Below are 27,420 nucleotides of genomic sequence, written 5' to 3'. Positions count from 1 at the left end.
AGTGTTTGCTTTTTGCTACGTCTCCCCTTGTGAATCCATGAGGTTGGTCAGTGCTGTCCTGTCCACCCGGTTCAGAGTGGACTTTGGTCCCTGGTTGCCCTGCACCAAAATGATACTAGGATGTCCGGAGGCTGGAGGGGTAGGGGTTGCTTATTTGCCTTTTTTTTTTAATCAAAAAAAGTCTGTTTGGATCATTAGACCCACACCTGCCCACTCCAGGTCTCTGTGGGTTGGTTCTGGGATGTTTCTCATGAACACCTGTCTTTGCAGCTTGAACTGCGGTGTCTCTGTTCTGGCAGAGAGGGGAGCACTCACATCCTTGTCTCTCGTCCTGCAGGGCCCCGGCTCCCCACAGTGCCAGCATGTCACTGAGACGCTCCGAGGGCGAGGACAAGGTCTTTCTCGTGGAGCGCAAGTTCCGCTCAGAACTGCACATCAGCCCCTCTGGGCACCGCAGATCCCTGCTGGCAATGGACAATGCCTCTTTCTCAGCCCAGCCTTCACCGTCCCTGTCCCCGTTTCTGTCCCCCTCCCCCTCCCCCTCCCCCACTGACTCCCGCCGCATTATCCTGAGCACAGAGAGCCCAGCTGCACTCAAAGTGGGCACCCAGCAGATGATCCCCAAAAGCCTGGCTATCTCATCCAGGCCCAAGGCCCCGGCTCGCCACCAGAGCTTTGCCACAGCCCCACCAAACAGGGAGATGGCTCGATGCGACCCCAAACGGATGTCGGCCCCCAGCATCTCTCTGGATGAGGTGGAGGTCAATGACGGGGTCACGCTTAAGCGCAATCTGCGGAATATGTCTTACCGGGCAGCCATGAAGGTGCAGGGGGGCAGTGAGGAGCCTGAGCCTGTGAAAAGTATCGCCAGCCTGAAGCCCTTGGAGGAGGGCAGCACACAGCCAGCACGGAGCCCAGGCAGGACCAAGGTAGGTCCCGGTGCACACAGCCATTCCTCTCCTCAACTGATGGTGTATGTCCATGTGGGGCTGAGGGAACAGCCCTGGCGCTGATCATGGGAAGGCTCCTTCAGCTGTGGGACCTCGTTCTCAAGCTGAAGGCCAACGGGCAGTCCCTCGGCCACTGGGGACCTTGTGTCTGTGTGGGGCAGGAGCGCTACAGGATTGGGAGTTGCTTCCTCCACTGGCCAATTTCCCAGTGTAGACAGAATTGCTTGGAGAAACCGGTTAAGTGGGGTTTTAAAACGGTGCGGGGCCCTCAGCTGCTCTTAGTTCACCCATTTCCAGTGGGTTAGTTGCCATTGTCACACTGGTTAGGGAAGAGCAGATGATCCCTGTTGCTCATGCAGCCACGGGTGGAGGCTGCTGGGAGATGCCCCTGCCTGCCTTCTGACTTGTACACTTGTGAGGAGCAGCTGTGAAAAATGGGGATGGGCTTAGGAGTCATCTCGGGGCCTCTCAGGGCAGCCCAAACTCCATATCTGAGCCTGCTGCTGATGTGCAATCCAACATGTTGTTTGAAAGTAGCTGCGTGATAGAGTCCAAGTCCGATGCCAAGCCCTGCCTTTGGATTTACGTGCACTCTCTGAAGCTCCTCCTTCCCCCACCCTCTGTCTTGTTAGCAGACTCAGCTCCAGCAATACTTGAACTCCACTCTCTGCAGATGGTGCTAATTGCTGCAGCCTGGACCCTGTGTCTGGCCAGATGGGGTCAAGAGGCCAGAGCACAAAAACTGATTTAACTCCCAGGCTTCAGGCTTCTGGTGCATCTCTAATATGCAGCTCCCTCCTCCCTTCCCCCTCCAAAGGGCTGCTGTGTGTATGCTGAGCTGAGATTAAATGAAGTGTTCAGGAGAACTGCCATGCCTCCCCCTCTACTGTTGGACAGCGCGGAGGGGAGATCCAACTTGATTTGCGTAAGCAGGCTTATGCAGAATAAAAGTATAACTCCTAAGGGTCTGCATTAGTAACTAAACTTGCCTGATGTTAGAAGGCAGGGAAGAAACAACCTGCACGTGACTGATTTGCTTCTTGAGCTAACCTGCTGTGAAAGAGCTGATCTGTTCTTTGCATTAGCTCATGTCCTGCATCGAGTCCTTGGCTGGCTCACAGATGCATCTGAGCGTCGTGGCTCGTGTATTATTTGTCCTGAATCATTTTTCACTTTGTATACGTGTGACCCCTCACAGGTAGTAGGGCTGAGCGGGGCTTACTGGTCACCAAGCACACCAATGTATTCAGAAAGGTGGGTTGTGCTTGCTGACTACAGCAATGGGAGGATCAGTGTCATTCAGCCCCTTAGCCAGTTCACCACCCTGCCAGAGTTGGTGCTGTTTTTCTCAAGAACCACCTCAATCATACACTTATTGGCAGGATTGGGTCTCAGGTTTGCATCCTCTGAGATAACATTTAGACTTTTCAAGATGAATGGAGCTATTCCAGAAATGACTGAAATGGCCTTTAACACAGGCTATGTACAGGTGTGACTCATACATGCGCTAGGACAGGGGTGGGCAATTATTTGGGCTGGAGGGCCACTTAGGGAGTTTTGATGAGTTGCTGCAGGCTGGGTCAGCCCCCTGCACCCCCACCCACCTTGTCCTACCTGGCTGGGTCAGAACTTCCCCTCCCCCTCCCCCCACCCAACCTGCAAAAGCTCGTCAAAATTCCCCAAGTGGTTGATTACTATACCAATCCAGGGGCACTGGATGGAGTGGGCAGGTGGCATCTTCATGAAGGTTGGTCTGGGACCTCTGTGTGCAGGGCGTGCTTGGCTGGGTGAATGGGATGGGTCTGCAAGCAGGCAGGGCAGAGCCGTGATCTGCTCCCAGCATGGCCCCATGCTGCCACTGCCCCCCCAGTCCCGGCCCCATCTGCCCGTTCTGCTCATGGAGGCTACTCCCTGCCCACCCACAGCCCCAGCCCATCCGCCCGACCAAGTGCGCGCTGCCTGTAGGGGTCCCAGGCTGGTCTCTATAGAGACCCCACCTGCTCTTTCCAGCACCACCAGCAGTGGGTTCAAGGCACGATGGCTGAGGTGCCCAGGCAGTAGGGCTGGGTCCAGTGGTGGTAGCGACACTGCCAACGGCAGCCTGAAGGAGGTGGAAAGATGAGTCTGGCTGTCACACTGCCCCAGCCCTTCTGCGTGCCCAAGGGTGGGGGGACTGGCCGCATGCATCCTGGCTTAGGCTGCCTCCCTCGCCTGGGTTGGGTGGAGCCAAGGGATCTGCCAAGGGCTCTATAAAATCCCTTGGCAGACTAGATCTGGCCCGCAGGCTGTATTTTGCCCACCCCTGCAATATGATAAGAGCAAGAGGAAGGTGAGTCTTGGTGAAAAAATAAGCATTGGAATAATTTTAAGGCTGTTCTGACCACAAATAAGGTAACTAGAGGCTAATACAAGCCTCAAGAAAGCCAAGCTCTGTACACAAGTGTATATATCTTTTGTCTTGAATTCTTTTTCCATTAAAGCTCAAGGAGGAATGGTTGGTGCGGTTCATTTTTACTCATTTTCATAATTTTAAAATCACTTCACCTTTGCCCCTCACACTCGTCTCCCTGGCCTGACCCCCTCCATCCTGTCCCTTCCCTTTGCCTCCACTGCAGCTGTTCATTCTGTACCGCTTGCTGTCATGGAGTTGACTCTGTCCCTGTGTCCGGCCTCTCCCCATGCCCTGTGTTTGTTGGGTCTGGTGAGGTGTGAACTCTTCAGGGCAGGGGCAATTTCCTGCTCAGCCACTGCTTGCTTGACCCTTTGGCCATGATTATTCTCATACCAGGGCTTGTTGGTCAGGAGTTGGCCTCATGGGGATAAAGACTGAGGACAAAGGAAGCAGTGAGCCACCAAGGGGAGGGCCGAGGCCCCTTGTCTGCCATCCTGTGTCTTGCACTTACTGTGTCTCTCTCCTGCAGAGAGCCTTTGGGAAGAGACGGATGCAGAGGCATGGAGGCTCCTTCAAGGATGGTGAGTGGTTCTGCTTATCCTGGATAAAAAAAAGCCTTAAATGCATTCTTTGACTGATTCCCCGCTGCCACCTCAGTGGCAGTTCCACCCTGGGTGTGGGGTCAGAGCAATTTCCAGGTGCTTCCTACCAGCAAGGGGACCAACAGGTAGGGACAGGGGGAAGGGTCTGCAGACCATGTGGGATGCTTTGCTAATGCGTAATAATGGCTACAGGCAAGGTGCAGCATGATGCAGCAGCAGGCTTCTGTTGGATCAAAGCAGACTCACTCGATCCAACACGACTGGGCCTGATTCTGAGACTCCCCACCAGGTCTGTTCAGTGGAGCTGCTAGGCCTGTACAGTATCTCCAGTGTAAACACTCCCCCTTTTGTTCCCTCCCTATAGAGCCCTGAGGGCACAGCTTCACTGGCGGGGCCCCTCCTGTGACCATGTCACATTCGGCACTGATTTGTCACCCCTCTCCACAGCATGCAAATTCACCTCCATGCCCAACCATGGATCCTGCTCTAGCTAAGCAAAGCCATGCCCTGGGGGCATTGCAAAGGCTATCAAATGCAAGGGGCTTGGGAGCCCAGCAGGAGCCCCAACTCTTCAGCCTCCCCTCCCTCTTCAACAGGCCTGGGGGAGGGCAGTGGGCTTCAGGGGGAATGGGGATTTCTCACAGTCTGGTTGTCATTCCCTGCCTCATCCACTGTCCCCAGACCCCCAGCTGTACCAGAAGATCCGCGAGCGAGGGTTGAACTCCATCCCTCATGAGTCAGACGATGACTTGCTTGAAGACCCCAACCCAGAGGAGCAACCCACTCCTGATACTGCCATTGTGGTGAAGAGCTATCGACCTGCCCAGATGACTTGGAGCCAGCTACCTGAGGTAGGCAGCAGGTGCCCTGGGCCCACGGCAGCCAACAGGAGGTCTGGGAAGGGGTGTTTTGGTTTGCTTATCTCACTTGTGCCTTTGTTCTACTTTGTTGTGAAGTTGTGCCTTCCAGCTTTGTGGAAAGACAGCAAGCATGCCTCTAATGCTCCAACCAAGCCTGTTTCTTTGTCTGTTGGTTGGCTTCTGAATTTTTTCTCCCCTGGTCTTAAAATCTCCCACAGGTCATGGCACTGAATATAGGGGGCTGGGACTAACCGTCCTGGACATGGAGACAGGAAGTGCTCAGACAGCATGGACTTATTCAGGGCAGTGTATTAATATATAACCAAGCTGTTGGCTTAGTTGCTGCAGGGTGGTGAATGTGTTGGGGTTGAAGGTCTCTTCTCTCTTGGAGCTCTTCGGGGTGTTCTCACTGGTTGTTGACCTTTCATGGGCTTAGCAGGGTTTGACTAGTGCTGTTTGCATTTGCATGAAAGCTGGGTTTGAGCTGCTGTGATTCCCACTGAGTCCAGAGAGGAAGATGAACAGCTGCCTGCTGCAATGTAGGTAGCTGCTTGCACTCACGTGAATTGTAAAGCCTTTAACACCCTGCATAGGGGTAATTAGATCTGTCATGGCCTCACAAGACCATAGAGAAAGGACTTCACTTCCCAATGCCATGGATTCCTATCTGTTTCTTTCCTGATGTCTTATCTGCCAGCACCCTTTAGACAACCTTTTGGTAGTCACAGCTGCAATGGTAGAAAATAGCTATGGATTTTCATCCATAGCTATAACTAAGAATGACTCTCTTGCAGCTTGGATCATGGAACCCCAGGGCTTTGGCTGCAGTTCTTCTCCATGGTTAAGCCACTTTCCTTGGCTGCCCGACCCCATCTAGGAAGTAGGCTGACAGACTGGGCATCTGGTCTGACATGTTGGCTCCTGCATCACCAGACACCATGGGCCAGGGAGTCCCTGTAGGAAGCCTCAGACAGTGCTGGTTGCAAGTGAGGAGTGTGGCATTGGGAAAAGTGCAGTTGTTTGTGATCATCATGACTGTTCTCCGTCACTCAGGTGCAGGAAATGGACATCCTCGACAAAATAAGCCCTGCAGAGCGCAAAAGGCAGGAGGTAAAGCGGGGCCTCTGGGATAGTAGTTGGTTGGGACCTGGGCTTAGAAAGAGGTTTTCGGGGGTGCTATCTGTACCAGTGAGTGAGTCAGTGAGCTGATCACTGGGGACAGGTGCTGCATTTGAAACACCAGTGACTACGACTTTCCTGCCATGGTGCCATGGCAAGCTTGCAGCTGTCTCAGTACCAACAGGGATGCCCTATTAGCACTCTCTGTCTCATAGGCTGAGACAAAGTAGTGGGCTAGGCAGCATGCAAGTGGTGTGGGACGGTTTTGCTTTTACTGTGGGTGCTTGGCATAAAGGAATAGGACTGGAGTCAGCAGCTAACCTTGCACTGGCCAAAGAAAAGTCCTGAGATAGGGACAGGTTGCCTTGAGCGTTTAACTTATCCTGCATGGAGGAGAATGGCTCAGAGTCTCCTCTGGCAAGGAAGAGCTGGGAATCCCACCTCCCTTCACTTCAGCATGCACAGAGGGGCCACGCGTGGCGGGCTGTCTTAGCTCACTTTGTCTGCACACAACTTGTGGCTGAGATGTTTCGGACCTCACGTGCTTTTTGTCTGTGCTGCCCTGCCCTGCAGGCCATCTTCGAGATCATCATCTCTGAATATTCATACATGCACAGCCTCGACATCCTGGTTTGCCACTTTATGAAGTCCGAGGAGCTGAAGGAGACAATGACACAGACCGAGCACCACCACCTCTTCTCCAACATCGGGGACATTCTGAACATCAGCAAGAGGTAATCCTGGGGGGAAAGGGGGTAGTCAGGGCTCCCCAGGGCTGATCTGAAGGGGAACCAACCCTAGCCATGTGGTCTGAGCTCCTGTATAGCATAGATCAGAGGACATGTCTCACTAGCTCCTGCACCGGATCTGTCCCTTCTTTTTTGGATCATATACAGGGTGTGAGCTGGCAGACCCTGTCTGTCCCTGAGTGAGGTGTTCTGCTGGTAAGGGCTCCTCTCTGTTTCAAAGAAATCCCTGTTTGCTTGTGGAAAGGATGGCCATGGGAGGCATCTGGACAAACAGCAGTAGCCCTTTGGGGCGAGTGTCAGAGGTTCCTATCAACACTGCTGTGTATCCTTCTCCTTCCTGCTTGCCCAAATGGTGTGAAGGCACAGGGGCCACCTGAGCACATTGGCATATGGCTGCCACAGTCTGTGCTTGCTCTGGTGCCACCAGTGTTCCCATCAGGATACAAGCTAGGGAGGCCTGCTCTGGGCTGAAGAGTGTAACCTTCACTGAGCAGGGGGGAGCATTCACAAGGCCTTGTGGTGCTGCTGCTCTCCTGTGCTAGGCAATCTAGCTCAGTCCTTGGACTGAGCTGGAAAGCAGTGCTGGTAAACCTGGTCTTGATTTACCCTGCCTTCCGCCTCATTCCTGTTCACATGCCTTTCAAAAGTCCTGTTGTGCCAGGAGTCTCCTCCCTCCATCGCTTCACCCCTTGGGAGTGGGCATGGGTGGGTCTTGTCATCACCTCCCCAGAATATCCCAGGTCATGCTCTGACATGACTCCACTTGCATCACGGAGGAGCAGAGGTCACCATGAACCTTCCCAGCAGGTCCCGGCTTGCCCTGTGTGGTGTTCTTCAGCTTGTGACTGAGAAAAGCTGAAAAAGAAACTGCTGCACCTTAGACCAGCAGTGCAAGCCCAGGCTTTGCTGCTCGGGAGGGAGGTAAACTTTGGCTGAGCGCTGAACCCAGAGCGCAGTGGCTGTTAGCAAAGTGGGCCAGTGAGAAACATAAACAAAGCCGCCCCCGGTCTTGGAGCTGGGGAGAGGGTGTTCTCTGGGCTTGGCGCCCCGAAGAGCCGATGGCTCTGCTGTCTGACTGGCAGCGCTCTGTGGGAGGGCAGGGCTGGGGTATGTGCGGTCAGAGAGGAGGAATGCGTTTCAGCAGGAAGCAGACAGGAAAGCTCCTGGAGCAGATCACTGAGCTAGTAGCTGTGGGGTGGGGGCAGGCTGAGGAGCCAGCAGTCCCAGTTCTGACCTCAGTGCTGTCGCTGGCCAGGTAGCTTTGGGGTTGCCCACAGCGGAGTGGAGTTGGTCTGCTGATTTCAGGGGTGATTTGGGGCAGGTTTGAAGGCAAGTGACGTTACAATAATTTATTGTGTGGGTGCTTTGGATTCCTGAGCAGTAGGCAATTCAAATAACAGCCCTGCTAGTAGGTGTCCTCGCAGCGGGTCCTTTCTGTCACCACATAGGACCTGGAGAAGGCTTGAGTTGGTCAAACGCTGTTTTGTCTCCCTCCTTGCCTAGCTCTCCCAGTGCCATGCTGGGTGACTAGCTCCTGTGCCCCTATCCCACTGAGAATGGGGGTGCTGAGCTGCCCCCAGCTGCACTTCAGGCCAGCCATTGCAATCCCAGAATTCCATGCGTCGTCCAGCAGGGAAGAAGGAAATCCATCACCCCGTCAGCTGGAGCCTGGCCTTTTCCAAGAGCTGCTCAGGAGCCTTTTCCTGGTGGTCTCCCTGTGGAGCCAGTGCTGACCATTTTGAACATGATGCATGCCACTGGGACTCTTGGCTTGGGGCTCTCTCTTTTCTGGCCTGTTGCAAAGCCTTCCTTCCCTGCAGTGCCCCTGACAGTGAGAGAGCTCCTAGGTCTGCAGAGATCTGAACTAACACACTCAAGTGTGATCAGACAGACCTCCCCCTGCCAGGGAGGACATGAATACCCCCAGCAGGTGATCACATCCCAGTTATCAACCGTTAGCGTCAGGTGCAGGTTTGTGCCTGCTGGGAGCTGGAGGAAGTCATGGGTATGTGGCATGGCATGGTTCCTTCCTGAGCTCACAGCTTGCAAGTGGATAGGGGGAACTCCAGACATTGTGGCTGGGGGCTTGTTTGCCTACTGAAGTCTAAGTAATGCAGAGCAGCTTCAGCATAACAAGGCCTATTGGCAACAAACTCTTTCTTTCAACAACCCTAAGGGCATGAACCAACCCTTTTCATTATTCTGGTGCAGCAAAATGACCAGCCAGCCCTATTACAGGGAGTGCCCTCACTTAACCAACTTCCCTCCTGGTCCCAGGGGGCTCATTCTGAGGAGCTTGCTTGGTATACACAGATAATTTTCCCTTGACCTTTCTCTTTGTCTTTTGAATATTGGTCCTCCAAAGTGAGGTCTAATTTAGGACCGTGAGTTCTTCCTGCATGTTGATGTTTAAGCTCCTCATTTCACCTCACTTGTGACCTAACTGCCCCTTTTGGACTCTGCAAAGACAGTCAAGGTGTGTTTGGGGTGTGGGAGTATGGTCACACCAGGCCACAGGGTCATGCTGAGCTGGCTTGTGCTGTGTGGGCTTATGGTTTGGGTCCATTTTCAGCACTTTTGTTCTGCGTCATTTGTCCCCTTCCTTGTTGATTGCTGGAAAGTCCTTTGGAGCACTGTGCTGTCAGCTGTCCCATGGCACGGTGCCCTGGGATTGCCCTTCTCCGCTGGGCCAGAGGCTCTGAATTCCTCCCTGGGAAGCTTCCCTTCTCTGACTGTAAGTGTGGGTGTGGGGGAGAGGCTGCGAGGAAGAGCTAGATGCCAGGGACAGTCGCCAAGCAGGAAAAAAGGGAGAATTGCCCCTTGGCTTACTGCACCTTCCTCCCCATCTGTTTGCTCTTTGATTGAGGCCCCTGCGCAGTCTCTCAGGGTTGCGGGCTGTGTTTGCCTTGGGTGGTGGCTGCATGTGTTTGCCAGGAGCTGCACCATCGTGACAATGTGGAAGGGGGGATCGGAGCAGCTGGCCTGCTATTGCCTCAAGGTCCCTGCAGTTCCTGGTGGCTCTTTGTGATAGGAGTTGCTTCTGGGGTTCCTGTTGAGGGAAGATTCAGTTTCTGTTCTCAGCCACACTCTGGCTGAGCTTTGGGGACAGCCCAGGGTGCAGAGGTGAACGAGGAAATCCTGCAGTGCGGCTGGGCCGTGAGCCAAAGGCAGCTCTCTGATAATGTGAGAGACTTAGAGACTGGGCTGTGCAAACTTCACACCCAAGTAGCTCTAGCAACTTTCTGGGAGCCTGGTTGAATGGAAGCATCCATGTCCATGCATACCACCGGGAGAGTGGCTTTTCTGCTAGCCAGTGGGCAGGTGGGTGGGATTTTGAGCTACCCTCAAAGCACAAGGCAGACTTACCTTAGCTTGACAGAATTAGCTCTTTGTCTCTGCAGGGAAACGGACAGCAGTAGACTACTGCAGACTAGTTCTTCCCAACTTAGCTCCTGATGCAGGGGCATCATGCCAGAGTGTCTCTTTAGCTTCCAGAACAATAGATCTGCTGTGGCAATGGCTGGGTAGGTACATGGGGAGCTTCCTCTGAATAGCTGTGGTACAATAAGGCATTCCCTCCCATTGCCATGCCCCTACTAGGGTCTGCGCTAAGCTAGAGGTAAGTTGCAGTTGTAAGAAGCTGGAAACAGAGGCCTGCCCCAGAGAAAGCTTGCTACCAGTCTCACTGCCCTGCAGTTGATTCCTGGTTTCTGCACCAGATGCTGGAGCATCAGCTGATTGCATTTGGGAGCTGAGTTTTGAGCAAGAGGTGGTACACTCTGGGAAAGGCTGAGGCCCCTAGCAGGCGGTGCTCCAGTCCCTGAGTGGTAGGGAGTGCATTGAATGGAAAGCCTCTGCAATCAGCAGTGGGGATATGAATCCAGGGAGGAACACAAACCTCTGAGGGAGGCCTCTAAGGGAACTGGGTGAGAGAGCACCTCTGGATGCAGGCCCACCAGGAAACTCTTCCCATGATCCAGCTCAACACCTTCTGATGTTTTTTTCTTGACAGTTTTTTTGAGGACCTAGAGAAACGGCACCAGGAGCACATCCTGATCTCTGAAATCAGTGACATCATGGAAAAGCATGCACTGCATCACTTTCACCCCTACGTCATCTATTGCTCCAATGAGGTTTACCAGCAGAGGACGCTACAGAAGCTGCTGTGAGTCCCACTGAAGGCCTGCAGCTGCTATTCTTCCACCAGTCCAGAGTCCTCAAACTGAGCTACGGAGGTGCCAGCCTACTGCAGTCATAGTGCAGTTGGCATGTATTTGCATGCACCTGATTCTCCTGTAGCTCAAATGCCTCCTCTTCCTCAAGGAAGCCATTTGTCCCCTCCAGATTTCAGTATACTCCCCGTTCAGTGCAAGATGCTCCAATGGAAGGCAGATGACTGTGATACCCACTGCTGGTTGGGGATCCCCAGATTATTTAGCATTGCTCAGTTTGTGTGGGGTGGGACATAGGTGAGTGTAAGGAAGGTGCCACAAACCACACATGACTGAAATTTGGAGGGGAGAATGCTGTGATGTAACTTTTTCTCTTCTTTGATCAGGAGGCTCACAGAGCTGGAGCATCAGTCCCCAGGGCACCTCTATGAGTCATCTGTTTTTCAAAGTGACTTTTTCCTGGCTTGTACCAAGGTCCTGCCACCCATTCAGATGTATTTGAGGAGACCAGAATGGTCTACTATACCCATTTCCTTAAGCTTAGAGGAAATCTAATCATGGCCTCCTCTGAGCCAAATATGTGCCCTAAATGTGACTAAGGCACTGTGTGCTATAACCAGCTCCTTGAAACCCTGCAACCTATTTGATCTGGGAGCATGGCAGAGACTCTCTTCCTGGAAGGTCTCTATAGTCCAAACACAGGTCCTAATGGTGGATTCTTATATTGTTTCAGAGCCACAAATCCTGCATTCTTATATTGTTTCAGAGCCACAAATGCTGCATTTAAAGAGGCGTTGAAACAGATTGAAAGGAAACCAGAATGTGGTGGTCTGCCCATGATCTCCTTCCTCATCCTTCCCATGCAGAGAGTAACACGCCTTCCCTTGTTGATGGAGGTAAGTCAGAGCTGGCCAGTGGCATTCCCATGTGCATTTCGAAGAGTATCTAAGAAGAGAGGAACTGTTTGCTGCCCCTTTTGTCATCTAGGACAGCCGAGCCCTTGGGATTTGCTATCTGTGTTTTTGGGCTGATGGTTATAGCAGCAGGAGGTCAGGTTTTCCTGTCTTATACATGAGCCTTTGTCCTGAACTTGAACTCAAACCCCAAAGCTGGTGTGCTCCATTCCCTGCTCCCTTGAATTCCCAGACATAGCCATCAGCTGTTTTGTCTGCCATGAAATGACCCTGTGGGGCGTATAGCACTTCAGACCCCTATGGCTGTCTCTCTCCTTTTGGTTCCTGCTTTGCTTTTTCATGCCCTATCCTTACTCATATGGGAGGATGGAGCAAAAGATTTTGTCTAGAAAATGTCTGTGTAACCAAGAGGTTCTGCTGAGTACCAGAAAAAGAACAGGGCAGTGATCTCTGGGCGGTGTAGGGGACAGCCATGAGCTGTGCCTGAGCTAGCAGCAAAACGCACCAGGAAGTGAAGCCTAACATTTCCAAGACAGCAGCATTTGAGAGGCCCTTGCCAGCTGGTCAGTCCCATTCAGTGACTCTCCAACCCAGCAAAGTCCATGAATGGAAGGAAGAGTGAGGTTTACTTTGTCCTAAACTGCTACTACCTGCTCAGGGATGTGAATGCACAAGTGTCTCAATCCTCTATGGTCCTAAAGGGGCAAGTATATGGTGCCTATTGAAACGCCAAATGGAAAAGAGGCCTCCAGTAGCAAATTGGTTGCTCTTCCTAGTTGTGCGTCCAAGACCCTCAATGCTGCATGCGTCCTATGTTCATGGTCTTGGGGTATTGGTTCCAGGTGCTCCCAGCAAAGCATTTGCAATGTGACATTGCTCTGTCTGCTGTAAGGACCCTTTCAGTACTGTTCTCTCTCTACCTTTTAGACTGTCTGCCAGAAAACCAACCCATACACCACGACGTATGAAAATGCCACCCAAGCCCTGAGAGCCATCAGTAAGGTGAGGCACTGAATCATCTATGCACATCCAGTAGTGGATGATAGGTGCTTTGTACTGGGGTAGTACGACACTTTGAGTCGCCAATAGGCAGATCCCAGGACAAAAAAGGATGTAAGTTGCTCTTTCCTTTCAGTATGTTTTGCCTCAGATGCACTAGTCTCAGTTGTGTAGAATGGCAAGAGGTGCAAGCCAATTCCTCTTCCAGACCCTGGGTTAAATCTGTTGTGTATTCTGAATGCAGCAGGATCCATATCAGATCCCAGCATCAAACACAGTGGATGGGCTGGAGTTCTCCAATGACATGGTCACAAAACCAACACATGAACTCGGTGGCTTTGGAGAACTCCAGGCTGTTCACCATGTCTGATGCTTTCTGCCCACAGCTGCACCTGATGTAGAGTGTAAGCCTAGGAGCTGGAGCTCATGCTTTCTGACTCTGCTTACAGCTGGTTAAGAGCTGCAATGAAGGAGCCCATACCATGGAACGGACTGAACAGATGTACACCCTACAGACACAGCTGGAGTTTGGAAAGATCAAGGTGAGGAGCCCTGTGAGCTGGAAGCACCCCAAGGCTCAGCCTGGCCTGCTTCACAGTGAAGACGGCCCTTTTAGGACTGAGTACACACAGGTGTTGGGGCACTGTCCAAGGCAGGCAGATGCCTGCTGGGATTGCTGAAATGCCCAAGCAAATGGGCACCAAGCTCCTGCTGTAAATCTGTCCCTAGCTTTAGCGTCTTATTGGTGCTGTAGTTCAGGATGGGAACTCTTTTTCACTTGTGGGAACTGTTTCTCTTCAAGAAAGCTGCTTGGCTAGCAGTCAGCTGTTTGCACCATGACTGTCATTGGCTGGGAGGTGGGACCCAGAGGGCAGGAGTACTCGCACAGAGTGGCTGCCGCCTCAAGGGATTTTCCTATTATTCCTTCCCTTCTTTTGGGAGGAGCAAGGGAAGTGCTGCTGGTGGGCCCTGTGTGTGAGCTGGGATGGCGTCCTATAGTGAACATGGTTATCTGTTGCTCCACTACTTCCATACAAGAGGGCACATTTTCAGAAGTCCAGCTCCTGGCACCATCCATCACTCCAGGGCATTGTGTCTGCAGGAGCTGCTAGGTGAGGAACACTTTGAAGTATCTGGTCTGAGCATCACTTGTTAGTGATCCTTTCATAGGCAAAACTGGACCTTTGGGTGTCATGTCAGACTTTTTCTTCTTTAGAAAGCTGCAGTTTCATTCTTTTTGTCAGCATGTGAGTACTGATTTGAAGTGACCCTTCTGGTCTCTTTGCAGCCATTCCCACTGATTTCTGCCTCCCGATGGCTGCTGAAGAGAGGGGAGCTTGCCCTGCTCCATGGAGAGGAAGTTGGGATCTTCCGCAAAGGCCGGGTCAACTGCTACCTCTTCCTGTTCAACGATGTCTTGATCATAACCAAGAAGAAGAGGTAAAGAGGGTTCTGGGGTTAGCTCTTGTTACCCTGTGAATTTGTGTCTGTATCAGTTACTCAGCCGTGACTTCTGCAATAGCTTGCCCAGTAACGCAGGGGTGTGTCACCTGATGGCAACTTTATCTTCCAATCAATACATCTGGTTTTGCAAAGCTGGGATCCTAGCAGATCAGGTAAGCTGAAAAAATGGCAGTTTGAAGTGTTTGCGTTTTGGTCCTCAGTCTTGAACTGTTATGAGTTTGTTAGGGAGTGAAGGTACATTACAGTCAGAGTACCAGTATAAGTTGTCACTGTGTAACTGTGCCCCCACATTTCTGTCAGGACACAGGTGTAGCCAACCATTGTGACTTTAACCCATTTCATTCAGGGTTCCAGTTCCAGTGATTTAGCTTATTCGTGTGTCCGCAGGAGCTTGCACACACAATGGCTGATGTCTCCCACAGCAAAAAATCCAAACCAGACTGTCTCCCCCTCAGCACGCTGAGGTGAGATTGTTAGTCTCTGGCAGAAACAGGGCAGTTCCCTTGCATATGGAGAGACGGTTCCCCAGGCCAGGCCTGGAGCTGGTTAGCACTTTGTAGTTTGGGGGTGAGGTGTTTCATAGTTTCATAGTAGCTAGGGTCAGGAGGGACCTGAACAGATCATCTAGCCCTGACCCCCTGCCACAGGCAGGAATGAATGCTGGGTTTACAAGACCCCAGACAGGTGATCGTCCAATCTCCTCTTGAATTTGCCCAAGGTAGGGGCGAGGACCACTTCCCTGGGAAGTTGGTTCCAGATTTTGGCCACCCTAGCTGTAAAATATTGCCTTCTGATCTCTAACCTAAACCTATTCTCCATCAACTTATTACCATTGGTCCTTGTCACCCCAGGTGGTGCTGGGGAGAAAAGGGCTCTTCCTATTTGCAGTTGATCTCCCCTGATGAGTTTGTAGGCAGCCACCAGGTCCCCCCTCAGCCTCCGCTTGCTTAAGCTGAACAGGTTCAGGTCCCTCAGTCTCTCCTCATAGGGCCTGTCCTGCTGCCCTCTCACCAAGCGGGTGGCCGTCCTCTGAACCCTCTCCAGGCTGGCCACATCCTTTCGAAAGTGCGGCGCCCAGTACTGGACGCAGTACTCCAGCTGCGGCCTGACTAAAGTCACATAGAGGGGGAGTATCACCTCTCTGGACCGGCTTGAGATGCATCTTTGGATGCATGACAAGGTATGGCTGGCCTTGCTGCCTGCAGTCTGGCATTGGTGGCTCATGTTCATCTTGGAGTCAATAATGACTCCAAGATCCCGTTCCGCCTCTGTGCTTTCAAGAGGGGAGCTCCCCAGCCTGTATGTGTGCTGTGGATTCCTTCTCCCAAGGTACAGCACCCTGCATTTGTCTGTGTTGAACCGCATCCTATTCTTGTCTGCCCACTTCTGCAGTCTGTCTAAATCTGCAGCCTCTCTCCCCCTTCAAGTGTGTCCACCTTGCCCCACATTGTGTCATCAGCAAACTTGGACAGCATGCTTTCCACCCCCTTGTCCAAGTTGCTGATGAAGATGTTAAACAGTGCGGGCCCAAGGACTGAGCCCTGGGGTATCCCACTGCTCACGTCTCGCCAGGTTGAGTATAACCCATCCACCACTACTCTCTGGGTGCGCCCCATCAGCCAGTTTTATACCCATCCAACTGTGTAGGCATCAATGCCACAATCGCTTAATTTATTGATGAGGATGGGGTGAGAGACGATGTCAAAGGCCTTCTTAAAATCTAGAAAGACTACGTCCACGGTGACACCATCATCCAAGGATTTAGTTACTTGGTCATAAAAGGCAACGAGGTTGGTCAGGCAGGACCTGCCTTTGATGAACCCATGCTAATTGCCCCTGAGCATGATCTCCCCTGCTGGCCCCCACAGATGTGCTTTTCTTGATGATTCTCTCCGAGATCTTCCCGAACACTGAGGTGAGGCTTACAGGCCTATAGTTACTTGGGTCCTCCTTTCTCCCTTTCTTGAAAACTGGGACCACATTAGCCAGTTTCCAATCCCCTGGCACCTGGCCGGATGACCATGAATGCTCATACACCTGGGCCAAGGGCTCCGCGATGACCCCTGCCAGCTCCCTCAACACCCTTGGGTGGAGGGCATCTGGACCTGCAGGTTTAAAAATGTCCAGCCCTTCCAGAAGATCCCTAACTACATTTGCACTGACTGAAGGCCTGACCGAGCTATCCCCAAGATTGTCCCTACCTCTGGTAGGTGGGATGTCCCGGTGCCTGTTCAAGAAAACAGAGTCAAAGACACTGTTAAAAACATCAGCTTTCTTGTCTGGCATAGCCACAAGATTACCGTTTGCATCTTGCAGGGGCCCTACATTGCCTGGTGCCCTCTTTTTGCTCCTAATGTACTTAAAAAAGGACTTTTTGTTGTCCTTAATCCTGGATGCTAGCCTGAGCTCCATCTCTGCCTTGTTCTTCCTAATAGCCCTCCTGCCCTCCGGGGCTTCTCCTTGGTGATAGCTCCTCCCTTCCACTGGTTGTACGCCTCCCTTTTAGTCCTCAGGCATTGCTGAATGCCCTTGCTGAGCCAAGGCATTTCTGAGCACACTTGCCCCCCTTGCTTCTCTCAGGGACTGTTATCCTTTGTGCCTGGAGGATCGCCCCCTTTAAGGTACAGCCATCCCTCGTGGACTCCTATCTCTTCTACCTTCTGGGCCCACTAGTCTCCTAAGCTCAGTGAAGCTGGCCCTTCTGAAGTCAAGGGCTTTAGCCTTGGTGTGAGCCCTTGACGCCCTGCACTGGATGGTGAATTCCAGCAGGCGATGATCACTGTCACCCAAGTGGTCAAGGACCTGCAGTCCCCTCACCAGGTCATCCCCCATGGCCAGGACCAGGTCCAGCAAGACGTTACCTCTAGTGGGGCTGTGCACCTCCTGGATAAGGTGAAGGTCCTGTAATACAGCCAGGAACCTACGCGGGCAGTCAGGCCTGGCTGTCTGCTCTTCCCAGCAAATGTCTGGGTAGTTTAGGTCACCCATGACAATAACATCCCTTGATCTAACTGCCTCCATAGGCTGACTGGAGAAGTCCTGATCCAGCTCTTCCCCCTGGTTGGGTGGTCTGTAGTAGACACCCACCGTAAGGTCCCTTTCGCCATGCCCCCCTTGTAGTTTGACCCATAGTGTCTTGGCCCAACCCTCCTCTAACCCGAAGCTAATCCTTGATGATGTGAGGTGCTCTTTGACATAGAGCGCAATCCCCCCAACTTTCCTCTCTGTCCTGTCTCTTCTATACAGGGTGTATCCCCGAATGCCCACCACCCAGTCGTAGGTAGGGTCCCACCAGGTTTCTGTGAGCCCTACTAAGTCTGGGTTCTTACTCGCGATCAGGAGGCACAGTTCCTCCTGCTTACTCCTCATACTACATGCATTAGTGTAGAGGCACCTGAGGCCTCCTGAGGGTGCACGTGCCTCCCTCCCACTCCCAGTTGTGCCCCCCCTGCTCCCCAGATGTTGATGCTTACCTGGGCTTCCCTTCCTCTTGTCACCCTGCATGCTGCTGAAGGGTGACACTATGAAACTATAATAGGCAGGGGGGAAATGTGTTCTTTTGCTTGGTTAACAAGTGGCTTTCCTCCTTCCAGGCAGCCAGGCTAGCTCCTCTCCCTAGTGTTTTGTTGGGAAGTAGTTTTGTTTTGAACAAAAAAATTGCAAAATTAGTCATTCCTCGCTAGCTGACCCTGACAGCAGCAGTTCCAGTAAACACAAATAAACGATCAGGCTCCCTGGCCTCATGATCAAGACCCTGCTTGACCTACAGCTGTGAAACTCCACCTTTCTTATTAGCTGGACATGTAAATATTTGATCCTTGGACAGAACCTCGAGGACTCTGCGTCTCTGTGGCCTGGTTGCAGAGAACTCCTGACTGTTCATTTGGCACGAGGTGCAGAAACCAGAGCTGTGGAACTGGCCTGTACAACATTACCCCTGGGTGAGGCTGAGAGAATTTCATTTGGCCCTTCCCCACACCCACCAGGTCTGAGCAATGTGTGCAGCAGCAAGAGTGAAAGGGAAGGGAGACAGTCTCTGGAATTCAGAACAGAAGCAGGACTGCAGCCGAGAGGCTGGGAATGAAAACTTACCTGTCCAAACACAAAGGGGAGACTGGAAAAATGTAGGCTCAGTGTTACAGAATGGGTGAGGGAGTTGTTGATTAGCGGGACACATCAGCTACTCTGGTATACGTGTTCAGGTCTACATGTTCTAGAGCTGCATAAGCAGAGTGAAACTATTATAACTTCAGCCCTGTTCATTCAGGGTAGAAGTTAGAATAGTTCAGTTCACACATACGCAGGCATCACAATTGCATTGGGACAGCTTATACTAGTCTCATCTGATACCACCGTAACTATGCACACCCTGCTTTGTTTTCAGTGTATACAACATGGGGATAACTCAGGTCATCCAGGAGTTCCTAGTGCTAGACAGTACAGACAAAAGATGAGGATATTCCCTACTCCACAGAGCTTGCGATATCAGCAAAGATGGAAACACAGAACTTTCTTTTCCTGACCCTCCCACAAAACAACTACTTGCCCTGCCAGAGACAGCACGGTGCAAGGCGAGTTGGGTGCCGGCATTGAACCTTGCAAAGTTCTTCTCCCTGATGCAAGCCCCTTCCATCTGTCTGGTACTTGGTACCGTTTGTGTCTCACTGGAACATGTGCTTTTTCCTAAGTTACTGCTTAGACATTGTGTATTGTCATTAGTTTCCATGGTTTCCTCTCAGTTAGAGATATTCCCGTTCAAATTAGCACTGAGCTCTGATTGATTAAATTCCCCATATTCTGGAAACTTCTTTCATTCCTTCTCAACAGCCTTCTTGGTGTCGAGGGGCCGCTTTTGGGAACGGCCTGTTTCCATTTGGAGTCCTCTCGCTGTTTGCCGTGGGATGCTAAGGATTAGATTGCCGTGGGAATTGCCTGCCATAGCGCAGTCTGCTGCTCTGTGCAGAAAGCCAATGAAGTGACCTTCTGTTCCCAACTAACTGCAAATGTGCACGTGCTCAGGCCAGGGAATAAGATTTATTGGGTGGAGAGCTGTCTGTTCCATGCCTCTTGCAATTCATTAAGGACTACATGGGCTTGAAGCTTGCAAAATTCCCAGGGAATACATAGCTAAATCTTTTGTAGACATAAAGAGGCTTGAGCAATTGACCGCTCCAGAAAGACAAGTCACGGAGAAAGGTCCAGTCAGACAGTTATCATCAGTGAAAGGTGAAGGCCCTGCCCCAGCCATATAGTGGGATCCATAGGGTCACTTTGGGTAATGAGCCTGCTCTTCTGACTTAGTAATTTTCTCCAGGTTCATATAGACCAAGTTTCCTTTTGCATACTTCCAGCGAGCAGTGTTCTGCAGCAGAGGAATGTATGTGCTGAGGCCAATTTTCCTTTTATCTCCCCATGCTCCTCCTCGGACAGATGTATCAGCTAGAGACCTGAAAAATGCACGTTCGGCTTTCCCATTGCTGAAATCCTCCTTCATGCTCATGGCTGCTTACAACCTGGGCAAACTGCTCTCCAAGAACACCCTTTACATGCTGGCTGCAGGGGGTGGTTGCATAGTGGGCTAATTTTGTGCAGGCTGCCAAGTGATAAAGCCCCAAGTGTCAGTGAGACCAAAAGCTGGAGTCAAATCAGGCAGTTGTGGACATGCTGTCATGTAACAGAAGATGCAGTTAACCCCAGGTGTCTGTGCCATGGTGGGCTGCAGCAAAGCAGCGGCACCCGCAACAAAATAGAGAAAGGTGGGAGGGGAAAGAGAGGCCGAAAAAGGAGCTTCCCAAAATTAAAGCTGATCAGTGACCAAGGCAGAAGTAAAATCCAGGTTTCCTGAGCCTATCAGAGTTTCCCAACCATGGGACAAGCCTCCTGTCTGATCTGTGGCTTGCTTAGGGGCTGAACTGCAGCCAGCCAGTAGTCAACATTGCAGGGGAGTTGTTTATCTGCTCATGTGTGCTGGACTTGCTCTTCAGGACTTTGCATATCCATAATGACAGGAGCAGGAGATTTGAGTCAGCCGCACAGTTGTGCAGAGCTGCTTTGTCTTGGGGTGGTTGTGGGAGCCAAAATTCAAGAACAGGCCTGATGGACCAACAGGTGAGCATCCCAGGTGTCCTAAAGCTGAGGGAAGCGTCTTTCAGAGCTGAGGCTTCTGTGTATGAGCGAGCTGTGCTGTAAGACACTAACTCTGCTGTGCTTTGTCAACTGCAGTGAAGACAGCTACACTGTGATGGACTATGCCAAGCTGGATCAGATTGTGGTGGAGAAGATTGAAAGCCCTGATCCACCCTCCTCTCCCCCAGGCAAGCCAGGGGCTGGAGGCGCTGCCCGTAGCCCGTGGAACGGCCACTTGTTCCGAGTGATCCTGAAGAAGAACAGCGAAGGGAGACGGGAGGAGATCGTGCTGTCAGCAGAGTCCTTGTGAGTGCTGCTGTGGCGGGCTGTCTCCTAAGCAAACAGATGGGCCTGGTGGCATCTCCTGCTTTGGGCGTATGTGGCTTTTAAAGGATTGCTGCTTCTCAGTGAAAAAGGGGGAAAGTAGGGTTAAAATCTGTAAGCAGGTGGCACACGTCATGCAGCTTTATCTGTTGGGTAGCACGTGACAAATTAGAATTGCCCTCTGCCCCTCCCTTCCCTGCACAGCTCAGAAACAAACTTTGTTTAACTCTTCCTGTTCACTTCTAGCAAAATGCTCTTGCTCTGCTGGGAATGCGGTGCCTGGAGCATTATTGCACTCTTGGTTTAACTGAGTTTCTGTCTCCTGAGTTGCTTTCATTTTTATTCCCCTTCCTCCTTGCCCCCATAACCCTGAAGTCTCTGGCCATAAGTAGCTGTCATTTTTGCCATGGTCAAATTCCCAGTCTCTCTTACAGCACCCACTTTGCCCTTTCAGTTCTTTCTAGGTGTAGACACTACAACCTGCTTCAGCCTTTCTCTGGGGAGCTCCAGTAACCTAGAAGGACTGGTCCTGGTACACTGCACCCTGTCCTATTTTAAATGAAGCTGCTCTTTAGAGTGACTGTCCTGTTGACAGTCCCCAAACTGGAAAAATTCCCAAAGTTCTGCAACACCAGCCATCCTCCACCATTTACTACCTTTTGTGCCCAATTATTTTTCATTAATTTGTAACAATAATCTGCAGTAAAATGTTGAGCAGCTTCTGCTTCAAAGCTGCATCTCCTCTTTCCCTCCTGTTTTCAACCTGGAGAGAATGAAATCTTCCTCTGTCTCCCAACTACATCTTGCAAAGTTTGGGTTTTCTTTCAAGTTGCATTTTACAGCTCTTTGAGCATGTCAGGCAGGGCCAGGAAGGTAAGTGGAATGTACCTGCTGCACTCAGCCTCTGCTTCTGTTTGTGTATGATGTGTCAGAGCACTTCAGTTACAGTAGACGGTGGGTGAGAAGCAAATTTTCCATCTCTCCAAATCTCAAAAGATTTCAAACATGTACATTAGGAAGCGCTCCCCACCCACACACACACAAAAGAGGAACAGGAAGAGAGGAGGGTTGAGGCTGACTGACAGTAGCCTGGCGGTTAGGGTAGTCACGTAGGACCAGCTTTGAGGTGCTGGTCTGACTTGGGCAGAGCTAGGATTTGGCTTCGGCCTCTGACATCACAAGTGACTTCCTGACCACCAGGCTCTGGCCTTTCCTACACTAGGTCCCTCTCGTTTGGATTGTGGCTGGAGAAGATTTTCCTAAGGAAAGTTCCCTCATAACTAGCCCTCCCCTATGAGAAGTTTATTTGAATGAAAACTGTATTTTCCAGTGACGCTTCCCCAGCATCCCAGGTGTCGCTTGCTGCATTTCTGCCTCTGGTATCTCCATGTAAAGAGGCCTTAACTCTTTCTTTTTGGCAGGAGCGACCGGGCTCGTTGGATCACTGCACTGATGCACAGGGAGAATGCACAGAATGACACTTCCAGCAAAGGAGGTAAAGAAACCAACCCCCTCTCTGTGACACTGCATTTTACTGTCTTAAATCCTGCCTGTAACTAGTGCCTGATGCCTGTTCATTATCCTGTGCTTAAGGGCTGTAAAGCTGTCCCTCCTGAGGTCACAGGCTCTGATTGAGATTTTTTGGGATCTGATAAGAGTGTCATGCAGGTGTATCCTATGAAGGAGTCATTCTTCTGTGAGGGAAGCCATAGGGCACAGCTGCTCACCAGCCCAGCATTTGCCTGAGTAGATCAGACTTTTCCTGAAGAGCCCAGATGACTCTGAAAGTGTCTCCTAGAAGGTACAAATTGTCTTGTGATGTCATAAAGCAGAAGATAAGGCAGGGTGGCACCATACCGACTAACTTGTTTGGAGAGAGTGAGCTACAGCCTAAGCATCTCATGAAGTAGTTTGTAGCCTATGAAAATTCATGCCCGTCTGAACTAATTAGTCTCTAAGGCAGTGATTCTCAACCAGGGAGACTTGTGATCCTTTGGAGGGTGCCACGGGTACCCCAAGATGTGCAAACGTGAGTCACAAGATAAACTCAGGTGCTTTCAAATAGCTGTTTGCAGTGTTACAAATCTCTTGTGGGCTTTCTGAGTCCTCTGCAACAGAAGACTTTCTCTAGTGTTTTTCTGTAGTCAAAAAAACAAATGAAAGCTGAGAGCTGGTGTGTTCATGGGGCACCTCAGGTCTGTTGAGGGGTGCCCCAAGTCTAAGAAGGTTGAGAAGCACTGCTCTAAGGTGCCACCATGCCCCACCTTCTACCTAACTTCAACTAACTAGGCTAACTACCTTGCTGACTATCTCTCTCGACTCATTATAAAGCAAAGAGGATGCTCAGTAAGAGAAGGGGAACTGCTGTATTTTGAGGACTGCTCCCTCGTTTCCAAATACCTCATTATCAAACACAAAAGCAGGACTGTTACCCAGCTGCCACTGGGAAGGCCTGAGAGCAGGGGAGGGAGAGAGGTATGCTCCCTCTACTGGCCTTGGCACCTCAGCTGCTAACTCATATAACTCCTTATCTCCCAAATCCATTCAGGGCTGTCAAGCCCTGCAAAGATTGGGGGTGGGAACGGGGATGCTTGCTAAGTGAAAATGTGAAAGCTGATAAAATGGAGCGTTAAGCTGCTTCTGCCACTTTTATTTTAACCTGAATAGCTGGAAACATTCGTAATGCTTTGCTAATCACCCTCAGCATCCGAATTACTACTGCAGAGTGTTATCAACCTAGCACTGCCAGCACCCGGTACAGGGAAGTTGATAGTCAGTGACTCCTCTCCTCCCCCCACCCAAATATCCCTGAGAATGACTTAAAAATCCTCGGATTTAAAATTAATACATTTTGGATTCCTTCTCCTCTCCATGGCCTCTGTATCTCTGAGCTTGTCAGGGTAAATCAGGTTGCTAGAATCTGTTTTTAAATGAAAACTGTAATCCTCCTGTAATCACTCGATTCCAGAAGCTGAAGCATTCGGATAAGCACAAAATGTGACAACACTCATGGTAAAATGGCCAGAGACGGCCATCCTGTGAATCACCTTCAGAAAGACCCCAGCCCCCAAACCACCTTAGTAGCAAACTCCCCACAAAATCAAATGGAAGTGGGGCCGGTGCTGGCTGGAGCAAGCTAAGCCCCTGGGAACGCAGGGGGGTTGTTTTGTGCCCACTCGGTTGTTTTGTCCTGGGGTTCTGGCCATAGCATTCAAAAGTCCAAACCCTCCAAGCTTGCATGGCTTTTGTTCGAAACCAGCAGGTCCCACAGGACGCCCTCTGGAGTCTGTAGTGCCGCCCACACCCGCAGAGAGGGACACGGAGTTTCTTAAGCAATGAGTGCAGGGAACACCACTCGGACATTAACACAGAGGGAGCAGGATAGGAGGGATTTGTGTAGCAATGTGGGTGTACACAGGTTCAGGAGAAGAGCAGAGGCTGTCCCGTGAGTAGGGGCAACAGCATGAGAGAAATAGAGGATTGGAGGGTCCCCAGACTGGGAGGGACAGCGGGACCAGAGGGGTGCAGGTGGGGTGAGCAGTGTCTTGATGCTGGTCACTGGGAGCTGGACTCAAGTGGCTTCTTGTTACCAGACCTGACTGGGCTCTGGAGAAGTCCACGGACGTGCTCCCCATTGCAGCAGGGCTTGTCTTCTCAGGCTGAGCCTTTGCTCAGGTTAGGGGTAACTTCTAATCACAAGGCCTGGCTGTGGTTTCCAGTGGGCTGTTGCGTTTTCCAACATTTTATCACTTCTATTCCATAGTTCCTTTTTAGCCAGCAGTTGTGGTGTGTGTCTCTCTTCTCCCTCAGATCTGAACCAGGTGGAGATAATTAGGGCACACTTGGCTAAACAGACGGATGAAATTTCGCTGCAGCAGGCAGATGTTGTCTTGGTCCTGGGTGGAGAAGATGGTAAGTCATGTGGGTGCCCAAAGAATGGGAAGTGTGGGCTGGGAGCTAGAGCTTTGGAGTGGGGTCTGATCCAGGTAGGAGGCTTTCAGGGCTACAGACAAGGAAGCCCAACACTAGAGCTAACACCCTACATGTCTTAGAGAAGCAAAACCACAGGATTCCTTATGGGCTCAGAGCTCCCTGTAGTGTCTGCTGCCTGCATGTTGGCTACTGTCCGTGCCCATTGGGAACTCTCCTGCAACGCCCTCCAGTCCCAGAATGTGTCCGGTCCACAGTCGGGTAATCCAGCGCTCTGGCTCTGACGGTGCCCAGCACAGCTGCTCAGAGGCAGGAGCAGGAGGCATAACTGTAACAATTCTGCTTCGCGATTGGGGCAGCTGGCTTAGGCCTCTCCATTTCAAGGTTCCTCATAGAGGTGTAAGATGTTCTGAAGGTATAAAAAGCGGTGCCCAGGTGGTGCCTGCAGCAGCTGAGCTGTGTTTACATTTCTTTTGGGTAAGTGCATACTCCAGGTACAAATGCAGTCAGAGTGCAGCGTAGGCAGGAGTGCAGACTGCTTGCCTGATGTGGGAGATTTCCTGGCTGGCTCGTGCTCTGTGAACCAGGGTGACAGCAGGTGCAGCATGTGTTCCCTGGTTGGGTGCAGTCCTTTCCCATCTCACAGAATACTCTGCTCCTTCCTTCAGGCTGGTACTTGGGTGAGAGGCTTCGAGATGGCGAGAGAGGCTGGTTCCCCCAGTCATGTGCACAGCAGATCACCGATCGCAGCGCTGTGGAGCGCAACGTCCGCCGCCTGGAGCGGCTGCGCATAGAGACAGACGTATAGGTCGCCAGCCACAACAGGTGTTCCTGTGAGGATTCATAAGGCTCTGAGCCATGGCCCTGTGAGCTGGCAGGGCCATAGACCGTGCTGGAGGGAAGGCCAGGAGCACATGCCTGCCAGCTCCCCTGACTTCCCTTCAGGCTGCTGCTCTTCAGAGAAAACTGGTTCCCCTTCTTGCCATGCCAGTGCTGTGCAGGGACACAAGTTACATGTCCGTGTCTTGGATGTGACCTATCTGTGAGGGCTTTGGACTGGCACAGGTCATCCAACCTACTTTGACCCCTCCATTACAGCTGGCCAAATCTCTAAGAATCAACTGGAGTTTGCTGCTAGAAATTGTGCTTTGAAGCATTGAGCTTCCCAGAGAAATTTATACAGCCCTCCTGGGCTGGAGCTTTTGTTCTGTTTGCCCATCACTGCCACTGGTTCACTTGCATGCTCTGTGCCATTGTCTCCTGCCTTTAGCCCTGGGACTAATGTATGCCGGGGACACACACAGCCAAGGTGAATTTGCAGCTGTCACATATAGGGCTTCTTGGCATTGGCGGGATGGTGGGGAATGTGTCTGTTTTTTATAAATAAATATGCATAAAGAAGACGTGTTTTTGGCCTTGTTAATGATTCAAGCTTTCTCTCTCCTCCTCTACAGAGAAGCTGCAGTACAAAGCCAACCAGGTTTGCAGCATTTACCAAACACAAGTTTTTCCCTGAGTGCTGCTTCTAGGTTTTAGCCAAACCAGGTGAGCTGTTGGTAATCATGAGGTTTGCACTGAGTCTGTCCCAACTTCCAGCCTCTGGGTTCCCTGAATCCCAGGAGAAGGGGCAAGAATGCTGACTCCTGCCTTTCCTCTGAGTGGCTTGTGCTACAATTTCCTATTGCTGCGGCCGTGTGGGTGTCCAGCCAAGTTGGGGGTGGCATGCAGCACGGGCAAGACTAGGCCAGGGGATGGCTCCAAGCCTTTTCCAGTCATGGCTGTTGCTGGCTTTTCCAGTTATCCATCGTTGCATGGATGGATTTGGAAAGTGTTTGAAGGGTAGCTGGGCTGCCTCCTTGCCAGGGCATGCCTCTGGTTGGGATTCCCTCCACATTCTTGGAGCATGCTGCTAACCTAGCCCACCAATGCTATGGGTCACTGCCTATGCAGGTATTGAGAGCTGGGGAAGGAGAGGGTCCTGAGAAGCCCGCTTGCTTCCTCTGTGTGTAAATAGGCAGCATCTCTGGTACCTGGGTCTGACTCACTCTGCTGCAAGTGCCATTGAAGCCAGTCCTGTGGCTGATCTGGGTGGCGCGTGGCATGTCAGAGGTCAGTGACCAGAAGAGTTGGAGTCACTGGAAGACTGAGCTGCCCCATTGCCATTTGTTATCTCTCATTTGTGTCAGCTGTGCTAAGAGCCAGGACTCCCCCAAGCTCTGCTGCAGGCTTGGCAGGTAGACTGTGCACTGAATGCAGCCTGGGTTTTTGGCCAGAAGGGGGATTTTGTTTTCCATAGTGTTCCAGACAGGTGATTAAAGTCAGAGAGAGCAGGAGTGATGAGGTGTGCCCAGAAGGCTGACTATAAAGTCTCCATCAAGTGCAGTGAGGCAGTCAGCACTGGAAGCTATATTATGACGGTGGGAGTCACCCAACAGCAATGACGAGTGATATAACAGGGAGGCCTCTGTACAGCCCCTCGACCTTTGTGAGCACAGAGGGAGTTCTTTGACATTTTCAAACATGAACTTCCACTGTCTAGTAACCAGAATTGTGTGTTTGTGTCCGGGAGTTGTTTGTGAGCCCTGGGAAAGGCTCTCTGTGATAGTGTTACAATTTATGCCCTGCATCTTACCCAAGGTTTCTTGCTCCCCCTTTTATTTTCCTTTTTCCTGAATTGTTCCTTTTTATCATTCAGCTGTTTGTTTAATGTTGGGTCCAGATGGAGGTGTGAAAATGGGCAACTGGAGGTAATTCTTCTACAGAGTAGCTAACAGTATGTGAGCCCTTCGTGTCAGGCAGCTGGAGGATGGGTTGCTTTG

At 51.4% G+C, this 27,420-nt stretch overlaps 1 protein-coding gene across 2 annotated transcripts; it reads left to right on the top strand.

Moving 5' to 3' along the window:
* The first annotated feature begins 273 nt into the window (after positions 1–273).
* ARHGEF16 (Rho guanine nucleotide exchange factor 16) lies at positions 274–26,004 on the top strand. 2 transcript variants are annotated; one of them, XR_002102250.1, is made up of 14 exons: positions 274–929; positions 3,872–3,923; positions 4,626–4,795; positions 5,858–5,914; positions 6,497–6,657; positions 10,685–10,837; positions 11,611–11,740; positions 12,686–12,760; positions 13,207–13,299; positions 14,046–14,197; positions 20,444–20,653; positions 22,093–22,166; positions 22,265–22,472; positions 24,482–24,564. XR_002102250.1 is itself a non-coding variant. In XM_019541248.1 (14 exons), exons 1-14 carry the CDS (start codon positions 363–365, stop codon positions 25,407–25,409), a joined length of 2,136 nt encoding a protein of 711 aa, XP_019396793.1. In that variant the 5' UTR covers positions 274–362; the 3' UTR covers positions 25,410–26,004. The 2 variants fall into 2 exon arrangements, 1 of the variants encoding a protein (XP_019396793.1); XM_019541248.1 differs by lacking the exon at positions 22,265–22,472 and adding an exon at positions 25,270–26,004 and having other exon boundaries at positions 24,482–24,583.
* Positions 26,005–27,420: the final 1,416 nt, after the last annotated feature.

Source organism: Crocodylus porosus, unplaced genomic scaffold (genome assembly GCF_001723895.1).
Source record: "Crocodylus porosus isolate Cpor-Errol unplaced genomic scaffold, CroPor_comp1, whole genome shotgun sequence".
In the NCBI taxonomy this organism is placed as follows: domain Eukaryota; kingdom Metazoa; phylum Chordata; order Crocodylia; family Crocodylidae; genus Crocodylus; species Crocodylus porosus.
This window is presented reverse-complemented; position numbering and strand designations above follow the sequence as displayed.